The sequence below is a fragment of the Protopterus annectens genome, chromosome 10.part0, assembly GCF_019279795.1.
Source record: "Protopterus annectens isolate FY-2018-M chromosome 10.part0, PAN1.0, whole genome shotgun sequence".
NCBI classification, from domain to species: domain Eukaryota; kingdom Metazoa; phylum Chordata; order Ceratodontiformes; family Protopteridae; genus Protopterus; species Protopterus annectens.
The window spans coordinates 448,671,036-448,683,598 of record NC_056744.1 but is presented as its reverse complement, the minus strand read 5'-3'; the positions used below and the strand labels follow the sequence as shown (position 1 = coordinate 448,683,598).

The 12,563-nt window shown below is 39.6% G+C and overlaps 1 protein-coding gene across 1 annotated transcript in view; it reads left to right on the top strand.

Moving 5' to 3' along the window:
* Positions 1-10,807, top strand: part of DMAP1 (DNA methyltransferase 1 associated protein 1) — a 634,515-nt gene extending 623,708 nt beyond the window's left edge. Inside the window, exon 9 of the mRNA XM_044086784.1 lies at positions 10,667-10,807. Coding sequence (XP_043942719.1) covers positions 10,667-10,807 — 141 coding nt within the window. The remainder of the gene's footprint in view (positions 1-10,666) is intronic.
* Positions 10,808-12,563: the final 1,756 nt, after the last annotated feature.

Here is a 12,563-nt window from a genome sequence, read left to right as displayed (position 1 = left end):
ATCAGTCAGGAACGCTCCATCCTGCCCTCCAACACCCTCAAGCTGACAGCTTGGCTGCTCCACTTCCATTCTTAGCCAGGCTTCTAGAATTGTCTCCTGCTGTTCGTCACATTCTAGTCTCCTCGCACAAGCAGATGACTAGGAAACTCTGTGCAACAAATGGAAGAGGTTCTCTTGTTGGGCTAACAAAAAACATATAGATCCCTTTACAGCATCTATACCTGCAGTTCTGGAATTTTTAACAGAAACTTTTAATCAAGGAGCAGCAGCAGCCACTATTTGAGTTCAGTTAGCTGCTATTTCTAATTATCATGTGGGAGAATTGGGATCTAGTCTAAAATCCCATAGACTATGCAAAGCTTTACTCAAGGGTACTTTTCTGTTAAGACCACCCTTTAGAGAACCTCCTCCTTCTTGGGACCTCAATCTAGTATTATCATCTTTGATCCTGCCTCCTTTCGAACCAGCATCATCTTGTTAATTTAAATTTTTATCTTGGAAAAAAATCTTCCTGACAGTAATTACTTCAGCCAGGAGAGTATCAGAGTTGCAAGCCTTGTCTATCCGTCCACCTTATTTGATTTTCAACAACGATAGAGTTTCTCTCAGAACAAAGCCTTCCTTCTTACCTAAAGTTTGTTCTCAAGCGAATTTAAACCAACATATAGAATTGCCAGTGTTTTTTCCTAACTATGGCAACAAGGCAGAGTATAAACTCCACCAACTGGATGTGCAAAGACAGTTGTGGTTTTACTTGCATAGGACCAGAGAATTCAGAAAGTCAGACCAATTGTTTGTCTCCTATTCAGAAAATAAAAAAGGTTTGGCAATCTCAAAAGTTACCTTGTCCAAATGGCTTACTGAGACCATCACATATGTCTATGATTCCCACAATAAAGAACCACCAGGGAAAATCAAAGGGCATTCGACTAGAGCGGTATCTACCACCATTGCCTTTCAATCCAGACTTCCATTTGATTCAATTTGTGCTGCTGCTACATGGGTTAACTCTCATACCTTTATTACTCATTACAAAGTAGATGTGGCCTCTCGGAACAGGGCATCCTTTGGTCCCACTGTCCTGGAGAGTTTATTCCCTTGAGCCATCCAAGAAAAAGGTGCTGGGGACTCTGTCCCATTCAGCAAGAATGAAGGCGAGATGGGACCACATAACATAAAGAAGTTATGTACTCACCATAATGTTCCATGTTTGTTGTCCAGTATCTTGCCTTCAGTCTTACTTCCCTCCCAGCCACCCCCCTCCTGGAGGATCTAGAGGAAATTTCTCAGTAATTGGCAGATAAGGTCTGATTCCCATCTTGCCCTTTCTTGTTAATTTTATGACAGTATGTTTCAGATATTATCCTTTTGGATATTGAATATATCATAGGACCCTTTCTCCCTCAAACGAGATCTGGGGAACAGCCGCTAAGCACCATGGGATAGGACTCAGCCTCGAGCACCATGGGATAGGACTCAGCCTCGAGCCAGTAGAAGTTCTCAAGCTTTAGTATAAGGCCGAGTTGGAGCCAAGTTTCGGCTCCAAACCCAACCAGCAAGACTGAAGGCAAGATACTGGACAACAAACATGGAACGTTATGGTGAGTACATAACTTATTTTTTTCTTTACTACTTCAAGAAAATTGAAAAGGACAGAACCAGGGTATTGGGAGCAAATGACTAGAAAGGGAAAGGTAATAGAATGGAAAGAGGCCAAGAATTTATTTGGACTGCAGCTTAAAGATCGCCTTCCCTATCAAGGATTGATATCAGAGTATAGGCAAAGAGAAATAGGGGGCTCCTAAATGAAAGACAGCACTGGTAGAATTTTTAATAGAATCTAGAACAGAAGCTGCCATTAAAAAAGGAATAATTAGTAAGGCGTATAAAATATTGTATAATAATTATAAGAATCAATCAGAGGAGCTTAGAAAGGATTGGGAAGAGACAGACTTGATGAGCAATTCACAAAGAGACAATGGGGGATATATGTATATCTCCCAAATATGCAGCAAAGTCTAGAAGATTTAGGATATTTGCCTGGAAATGTTTACATAGGTATTTTTATACCCCAAGTAGACTCCAGAGAATTTTTCCTCAGGTGGATAGCAAATGTTGGAGGTGTGATGGGCAAGAAAGAGGTAGCTGGGAACATATTTTTTTGGAAGTGTGGATGAGCTGGCAGACTTTTGGGATTCCATACAGACCACTCTGTCGAAGATGCTGGGTGAGCAGATTGGACTGACTGGGTAGATGATTTTATTTTTGAGTTATGCTACAGAATAAGAATTGCCTAGACGTAGTAAAGCCTTGCTGAGTCTTAATTATTGGTGGCTGCCAAAAAGCAATTACTCAAAAATGGAAATCAAAGTCTAGACCAACTTTACTAGAAGCAGTGAATATAGTAACAGAGATAAAATAACTGGAATTGGGATCTTTAGAAAAGGGAAGGAGCAAACTACTTAGGAAAAAAATGGGAATTGTGTGAACAATATATGCAGAGCAGGAACGAGACATTCTGTATACAACTACTTGTATAACTGGTGTCTCAAGTAAAACTGACAAAAACTTTAGAGTTCATTGTGACCAGACTACATATCTTGCGGTTTCCTATATAGAACTGAAAAAATAAACTAAAATCTGTTATTCATATTTAACAAAATGTTAGTATGTGAACACATCTCAGGCTTGTGGCAGTAGGTTGTAGTGGTGCCAGTTCACAAGGGAGATGGGCAGAAATTGGCTTGCTCAGGCCTGTACAGTTTTAAATCCATTAGCCAGGTAAGTGTTCTGTGTACCTTCAGTTAAAGAGTATAATGGAGGTGTTCCAGAATGACTTGGGGACCTACTTCTGTTACACATATTTCAGTTTAGCTTTGTCAAGGGGAGATCTTTTAACATTCTTTGAAGTGGTGGCAGCAGCTGTCGATGAAGGACTGGCAGAGTATGCTGCTTATCTTGATCTCACTGAGGTATTCTGCTGCTCACACAATGGAGTACCTGGCAAATTGAATGGACGGAGCAGATTTGTCTGGGGTGTTACCATTGCCCAACAGGGCTCTGTAGTGGAGTCACTTCTTTTGGACTATTCTTCTTAGATATAAAAGTGAATAGCCAAATATGCTAGTAAGTGCAGACTGGGTAAAATAATTATATTAATGAGAAATGCAAACATTCGTTTATTTATTTCAGTCTGATGACTGGGGAAGTCCACTGGGCCAAGAAGAGCCCGTTTTCAGTGGAGGCCCCGGGAGAAAAGCTCCAATGACAAATAAACAAGTAAATTACAAACCTATACAAAGCAGTGTGCTTGACATTCTAAAAGACTAGCTACAAAAAGCACATAGTTGGCACCATTGTAGAATCGTCTTTCTTGAGGGGAAGATGGGTGCACAGCCGCAGAGTAGAATTACCATTAGAGACTGGTGACTACAGCAAAGCACTGACTTCTAGGGACAATCTTCAGGGGGTAAGCCTTTCGCAGAAGTCAGTGACAGCCGTCACTGATGCCCATTGCGTGCCAAACTCTATGTGCTGTGGGGTTTGTGCCAAAAAAAAAGAAATGATGAACTCTAATAATCCCTAATGACTGCCTAAATGATGTTGCCTTTTGATCAGCTCTTGTCCCAGTGCAGGGGGAATTATTGGGCCAGGTGATCAATGAGCAGCAGGCAACCTGGGCAATTTTAATTATATAATTATTGACATTTGATTATTGGTAAAGTCCAACTGGGTAGTTGTCCATTTTCAGCAGAGGCCCTGGGAGAAATGCTCCAAAGTTTTACAAAAACATTTTAAGAACAGTAATTTTACAGTCTTCAACAATAGTATGATAAAATATCTACAGTTTAAACAGTTATACCAAGTTAGACATAATGTGAAAATATTAGTTAAGAATAGATGCAAATTATATGACACTGATTTAATATTTAGAGAAATTGTAGTCAGATTGGAGAATTTAAAGGTAAATTTGTGTAATGATGGTGAGGCAAATATTGATTTTCAACAAGCTTGTGTTATTCGATATAGTCCCCTATACAATGGTGTAAAAAACCTTCTTAATAAAAACTGGAGTATTTTCAAAACCAACGATGAAGTGTATCAAGTTTTGAGTGAAAAACCCACTTTTTCAATTAAAATAGGACCTAATTTAAAATTGGTTTTGGAGAGGAAAACTAGTAATGGTGGGGTAAATAGGAACCTAAATGGAACCAGACCCTGTGGCAGGTGTTTTTACTGCCAATACATTTTACAGGGTACATCTATAACTTTGGCCAACCAAAATGGAAATACTTTGTTTTTTAAGAAAGGTAATTGTTTTTCTAGCAAACTAGTATATCTTGCGAAATGCAACACATGCATTGCATTTTATGTTGGAAAAACTGAGAGGCTTCTCAAATCTAGAATATATGAAAATGTATATGTTGTAAAAAATAAGAAGGAAACTAATGCTCTGTTTAGGCATAGTTTACATTGTGAACGCTTTTCTGGTTTTAAGTTTGCCATTCTGGATGTTGTGCAGATAGATTCTAGACGGGGGATTGGCAAAATGTATTGTGTAAAAAAGGTTGTTGCAGTTGAGGCTGGCTGCAAATATACATCCAGGATTGAATGACTACCTGACTATCTTGCCAGTTTTAAAAGAAAAAGCAGGACAAGTCTAAGCCCTTTTCTGTTATACCACCATGAAAGTGAATAACATTGATCACATTTTTTTATTCATTTATTTTAAGCATTAATATTTATGACTTATGCTAATTCCTGGGTCTTTACTGGTTGTTTTTCTACCAGTCATGATTGTTTTAATATTATTTAAACTGTTTTTTTAAGTTAGTTTTGTTCTGATGAAGTCAACTGTGTTTGATGAAAGCGCTCAACTGATTTTATACAATAAACGGACTTTATACTGACTACCAGGGTGCTTATTTTTGGTTTACGTGTTCTTTTGGTAAGCACTTTTACACCATTAATTTGGGCTAATGTGTGTGTGTGTATATGTATATATGTATATATATATATATATATATATGTATATATATATATATATATATATATATATATATATATATATATATACACACACACACACACACACACACACACACACACAATGAATAGAAAAGCTGGCTTCCTGGTTTGAGGGAATAAAGCCCTGACAACTTAGGTTTGGATAATAGGTCATGTACTGGAGGATCTGGTAAGGGTAGATGAAAATGAGCAGCTACTAACTGCTTGCCCACCTTGGAGAGAGGAGAGGAAGGTAGAGCCGACAGCTACTGAAGTGATCTCTAGCAAAGTTTTGGATTTCCTAGGGAAGCATGAAAGGTGTGGACACTTGATGTGCACCAGACAGTGCCCAGCATTGTAGCAAGGACGTGTCTATGTTCAAAACTGTGCATCTGTCACAGGATAAAATTGTCTCCGTGTTTTGACGGGTCTATATTAGAGCATTGAAGTTTCAAAACTTCAAATGTTCTAATATCTACCCCTATTCAGCGAAAGCTGAAAACATCGAACATACAGAACAGCAAATTTTTTCCTAGGGAAAAAAATTAGCTGTTCCAAAACACATGCATACAACACATGCACAGCAAACAAACAACAATCCACACACATACACCTAACCCTATACTAAACTGTACACACACCACTAACTGTCCACTTACCTTAACCCAAACCCTAACCCTAAGGTCTGTCACTATCGCACACTCACCCACGCCCTAACTCACCTAACCCGCCCTAACCCTCATGTCCACACAATCGCACACATACCTAACCCGCACCCTAACTAACCTAACCCGCACTCAATCACACACTTACCTGAACCCGACCCATAACTTTCCACCACAGCACTGAAAATACCGAAGCAACAGAAACGGACAAGCAAATTCTTTCCCTAGGAAAAAATTTGGTTTTCTGTTGCTTCGATATTTTCAGCTTTCGCTGAATAGGGGTCGATATTAGAACATTTGAAGTTTTGAAACTTCAATGTTCTAATATAGACCCGTTTTGACAGTACATACTCCAGATCCACAATGTAAGGGTTACATTAATTAAGAAGAAAAGGCCTTCTCTCATCAGAAAGTGGTGTGTCTATTCAGTAATTCCCTGCAGTTATCCATTCTCTAAATGTGAGCAGCCACAGTTTTTGAGGGTGAAGATGTACCATTATATCCATTGGAATGAGGGTTCCTGTGGTGTGGGGAAATGACCTAGGTGACTGCCCCTCTAGTTGGCCTGTGAGTGGGCTGATTTTTAGCATGCAAAGGATTGTGCTAAAAATATGTATGTACGAGAGGGAAAAATAAACACACAAGTTTGTCAAATGTACAGTGGCTACTATAAAAAGTGTACACACCCCTGTTAAAATGCCAGGTTTTTGTGATATAAAAAAATGAGACCACAATAAATCATTTAAAAACTTTTCCTACCTGTAATGTGACCTGTAACCTTTACAATTCAATTAAAAAAACAAATCTGTTAGGGGAAAAATATAAAAAATAAAAAATGTACAATAAGCTGGTTGCATAAGTATGCACACCTTTAATACTTTGTTGAAGCATCTTTTGATTTAATTACAGCATTCATTCATTCTTGGGTACACACCTGCCATCAGTTAAAGAGACTCTGATTAGCCCCAAATAAAGTTCAGCTGTCGTAGTAGGATTTTTCTGACATTTACTCAGTTGTCTGCTACAGCAAAAGACATGGTTCGCAGAGAGCTTGCACAAACATCAAAGGGATCTCATTGTTGAACGGTATCAGTCAAGAGAAGGGTACAAAAAATTTCCACAGCATTGGATGTACCATGGAACACAGTGAAGACCGTCATCAAAAAGTGGAGAAAATATGGGACAACAGTGACGTTGCAAAGATCTGGACATTCCTCCAAAATTGAACAGACAAGACGAAAACTGGTCAGGGAGGTTGCCAAGAGACCTACAGCAACACTGAAGGAGTTGCAGGAATTTCTGGCAAGTACTGGCTGTGTACTACATGTGACAACAATCTCCCGTGTTCTCCATATGTCTGGACTATGGGGTAGGGTTGCAAGATGGAAGCTTTTTCTTACACAGAAAAATTTTCAGGCCCGGCTAAAATTTGCAAAACAATACATCAAGTCTCCCAAAAGAAATAAAACAAAAGCCTCTTAACTTCCCTTAAGGACTCCTCTCACAAAAAATGTAAAACAACACCAAACCGACAGGCAGAGTCCAAACTGGCCGATGTTGAAATGATTTCTTGTGGTCTTATTTTTTTATATTACAAAAACCTGGTATTTTAACAGGGGTGTGTACACTTTTTATATCCAGTGCATTGAACAGTGCTTGTAAAGATTATAGAAGAAGCTTCTAATTACAATCATAAGTATGTGATTAACTTCTTTCAGGAATATTTTTTTGTATGTGGGTGTACGTTTGTGACTGTAAATAAAATGGAGATGCCTTGCACAGTACTTTTCTAGATTATAGAATAGGTTTCTCATTACCTTCAGAAATCATTGTGTGCATGTGTAGTATACACACACACACACACACACACTGTCGTCAGTCATTCTGAAACAACATCTGACAGACTAACTCCTTAACTGATCCAGTGATGTCTCTGATGGGTTGCTGTGTTGAGCTAAGCGGTCCTGTTGTCACGCTGTAGATCCGCTGATTGAGTTGAATGAACAGATAGTAGATTGTACTGCATCTGCATTAGTTTGTTATTGTACAGCTCTTATTATTGGAGTTCAGGGATGTATCACTAACCTGACCATTTTCGGATGACTTTTATGCCTTTGGGTGTACTTGTGCAGCCCCCAGTATTAGTTGTAGTTTGAAAGGCAGTTACACAACCCTTCTTACATCAGTTAAAAAAAACACTGTATGTTTCTTTTGTGTGTGTGGAAGCAGCGTGTTGCACATTCTGATCCATTTATTTTTATGCAGTGCATGTCAAATCTTTAAGTAACTAATTTCAAACCCCAGGATGGCTTTGGAACCTTAGTAGTGTGGCTGCCAATGCTTATAGATAATAGGTCATTCCGTAGTTTTTCAGTAATGGAAGATAAGTGTGTAGGCATTACACCTGTCAGTGTTACTGTTGCAGGTGCTCTTGTTTAAGCAATGGAAGAGAAATTTGATAGTGTTCAAACAAGGAAGGTCTGGCAACAGAGAGCACATGCTTTAAAGAAAAGTCATGTGCAATGCATACAGATAACATGTTGAAAATGTGAAAATGACATTTAATGCACCGGCAGATCAATTGGGTATCCCACAGCAGGAACTGCAGCTTTTGTTTTCTGTAGTTAGCAGTGAGAGAGCGGATCATCACCGTCTGGGAAGCATTGGGAGACCATAGATCAAATTACCTGGGATACACATTAAGTGGGATGAGCAGTCGAAAGAATAAAAGGCCACATCAGTTGTTTAAATGTCATAACAATAATACCTGAATGCGTCTGCATTAATTACGATCTTTGAAGAGAGTTATTGTGCATGTGTTATTCAGAAAAATGGAATGTAGCAGTCATTGAGCCAGTTTAGAAGACCAAGGGAGCCCTAAGTGAATTAAACTGTAGACATGTTAGCCTGTTACTAAGTACATGTAAAGTAACGGAAAGAGTAGTTTTGGAAACTTTACTGGAGAAATGACTGTCCAGAGAATTGCTCGCATACTTTAAAGGGGGGTTCTGCTAACGGCTGCCCTGTTCATTTGTCATCACATTATAAGGGCATTTGAGAGTTCACTTCGATGTATGCTGTCTTTTAAAGTGCATTTGATGGAGTGAATTGTAAGTTGTTGCTCAACACGTTATAAAATCAGGGGGCTTTGTGTACATATTGTGGCCTGGACTGGGAAATGGCTGTCTGACAGGGAATAGACAGTTGAGTTGGAAGAAAATAGTGGATGTGGGATGAGTTATGGGCAGGGGGTCCTCTAAGGGTCAGTTCTTCCCTATATCCATTTGGCCTGTATAGTACTGATCTACAGTTTCTACACAACATATCTTATTGCCTTTATGCAGAAGGTTTAAAATTTGGAAAAAAATATTACTTTTAAGGAAGAGCAAAATACCTCTCAGCAAAGTTATGAGAAATTCAGTAGTTAGGAAAGATACTAACAAGGTTTTAAACTAAAAAACAAAAAAATATATACTTTTGTTTGGACCCAGGGTATTTAACAGGGTTAAGAAACCAGTGCAGTCATGAGTTGAGTCCATTGTATTTTATAAAGATGGGCTTTACAAGTTGATATAGATCTAGCATTTAAAGAATGTATAAATGTCTTTCGGCTTTGCCCGGTTAGGGGTCGCCACAACGGAACTCCGGTCCGCTAATGATTGGCAGTAGAGTTTTACGTGCTGGCTTGCCGGGCCTAACGCACAACCTTCAACGGAGGAACGCCCATTCACGCATGTCACCACACAGAAGACTCTCAAACTGAGGATCGAACATATGCATGTAAATATATATTAATAAAGATTTCAGTACTGCTGTTTTCCAGATTATAAGCTGTCATCTTCAGAGGAACTTCTAGTCTAGTTGTTGACTAGTATAAGAACACAGTTCTGTTGCCCTTGAAAACTTGGCACTACATTGTGGGTCACATGCTCAGTTTGGAAGAACTTTCAGAAGCAGTCAAGTCTGCGTTATCTACATGGGGTAGAACTCCTTTTATGAGTAACCTGAGTGTAAAATCAATGTTCTGGTGAATTTTGGAAGGCATGCTATAAGGCTGGGGTTCAGATACTGGCTGATATCTCACAGATGGGGAAAAGCAAGAAGGTTGTAGCTTCCTTTCAACATCTGAAAGTGAAATTCCAATTCATCTTTAATGAAACTTGGGAACATTTTCAGCTTTGCCATGCTGTATTTTTCTCTTTGCCTGTAGACATCTTAAGGGTGAATCTTGGACACCCTCTCTACCTAGTTGAGGAACTGATTAAGTCTACCAAGATTTCTCCAAGAGCATAAAAATTTTGAAAGACACTACACTAGTAGCTGTGTTGTAAATGATCAAAATTTCCCTAACCAAACACATCACTACTGAAAGCAAACCATTACCTTTATGGGAGGTTGCACATTTAGGTTACTAAGCAAGCCTGCTCTGTTATTGGAACATCACTGGAAATTTGTGCATGGGAGATGCTGCGCTCTGCCCCAAAAAAGTGAACATGGATTTTAGACTTTCTGCAGTGTGTGGTCTTTGGTAAATCGCAGGTAACAGAGCGGCATAAATTTCTGACTGTCCTGCAGTAGGACCAATTTTTAAAGCAGTGCAAAAGTTAATTTTAGCCACACTAAACTTATCACTGTCTCCTGAATATGGATCTTGTTACAACTCAAGACAAATAGTAGCCCTTCAGTCACTGCTCCAGTTATCGGGGAATAATTCATTGCCAGCTGATAGAGCTCTCTCAAGAATCTGAGTATAACCCAGTAATCCTCCAGCCTTTGTAAACAAACAGGTCTGCCGTGCAAGTACTCAAAAAACAACATGGAGCTTATCTACCCAGTGGAGGACTTATATCAGTAGCGTCATACTTGCTTCTCCTGGGATGAACTATTGCTTTGTTTATTGTCATACTCAGCTGGAAATATGATGGGCATTATACAGAACAAATATGGAGGGTACTTTATTACTGCACAGTTTATTTTATGTTTTTATTTTTCAGTTTGACAACACATCTGCAGTAGGCTATGAACTGTATATTGATTGTGAAATACTAACTGGAGTTGTTACTAAGAAATATTTTGATTTCTTGAATTTAATGACATTGTTTTGTACTATTTGTTTAGTGAATGATTATTGTTAATTGTGTAAGAATGTATTTTTTTATGTTGCACTGGAATGCTTTTAGTAATACAAAAAAAAAATGAAGCCTTACTGGACCTTTCGTTGAGGAGCCTAGGCAGAGGTAAAAATGAAACCAAAAACTAACAGCCTTGGAAGGTTCACAGGTGTGTATAGAGTCCTCCTTTCCGGCATAAAAGCCATTGTGGAACACTGACTACAGTGTCCTTGAATTGTATAGTCCTACACAACCCAGGAATTTAATTCCTTTTTAAAGGCTGTTAAGGTAGATGACTTCCTAATATAAGGTGGAAGACAGTTCCAAAGATATGGAATAAATTGTGAAATAAACAGTTTACATAAATTAATTCTTCATAGTGAAATGGCAAATGAACCCATTAATGCCCTTCCATTTCACTGTTGCAGTATTCATTACAATAGGGATTCCCTGCCATGGGCTGTCCAACATCCAGCCAGTATAACAAAGCCTTTAGGTTGCTTTAAGGTGCTCCATACGTCACATGTATGCTCCTTGCATAGCGTAGGGTGTAAAGGTGATCTCCGGATGTACCATGTTCAGAATTTCTTTGCCGCCAGTTAGTATCGAGTGAATACTAAGGATGTTCTTCGTGTTTCACTGTTGCAGTCATCACACTTGGCTTATCTGCCTGCAGGTAGCCCTCAGTCAGCCCGAATACCAGAGACTTGGTATTTCTGCATCAGTTGCTGTCACTTCAGTACTGACATCAGGTAGTCAGGGGTGTAAAAACAGGCAGCCGACGCCATTACATCAGTCTTTCTTGCCGAGCAGCCCGAAGCAGAAGCAGTTTGCACAAGTGACGGTCGGCCGCTACCTGAGTTTTCGTTTCCGAATTGAATCATCCTGAAGTCTTCTAAAGCTAAGTACCCTGTTGTGGGATCCTTTTTTCTTGCTCTACCCGATGTCAGAAAAAGTTAAGAATTGTCTCGCCTGTGGAAAGCAAATACCACACTGAGATTTCCATTCTTACTGCGTCACTTGTTTATGCCCAGACCATGCTGTACCTCGATGTCGGTTTTGTAGCTTGTTCAATGCCCAAACTATTTGTCATGCCCTTATTGTTGCTAAATACTTTCGCTCTCCGTATTCCGAAACGGCTTCGGTAAGCCATCCGACTACCGATCTTCCGAAAAAATGTAAGGATAAAGACTGCTGACGACCCGTCCATTAAGCTAGTCGACAGTTCGCCGGTACTCAGTGAGGCGCTTTTGCAGCCCCTGATGCCTGCTTTTATGGATTCGCAGGCCACTACTGAGACCTGTTTGGAGTCCGGTATGCCGCGAGACTCTTTGACTATAGAACCTGCAGATGTCTCTATCTTGGATGGGTCCGGAGCCGCTGTGCAGGCACTGGCTTCTGAGGAAGTTCTCCGCATTACCAATATTTGACACAAGCCGACGACTTCTTTCGCGTCTTCAGTTCTGTCTAAAACTACCGAGTTTCTAAGGCCAAGAGTACGAGGTACGCCTAAAAACCGATGACCCAAACTCAAGCACCTGCTTCCTTGCCACAAAATCAAATGCTTAAAATGGCAGAAGACCTGATTATGCTGATTAGGAGAAGCCAGCCTTCCCCTACTAAGAGAAAGAGACCTGTCCCCAGCAGCTTTAAATGACCAAGAGTCCGACGACTCTGAGGTTTCTGATTATGAAGACATGCCTTTATCTGCTTATGAGGATTCAGATGCAGAGGAATCCATTCCCTCTGCTTCCCCTCCAGAGAATTTTTCTTTTGGTGA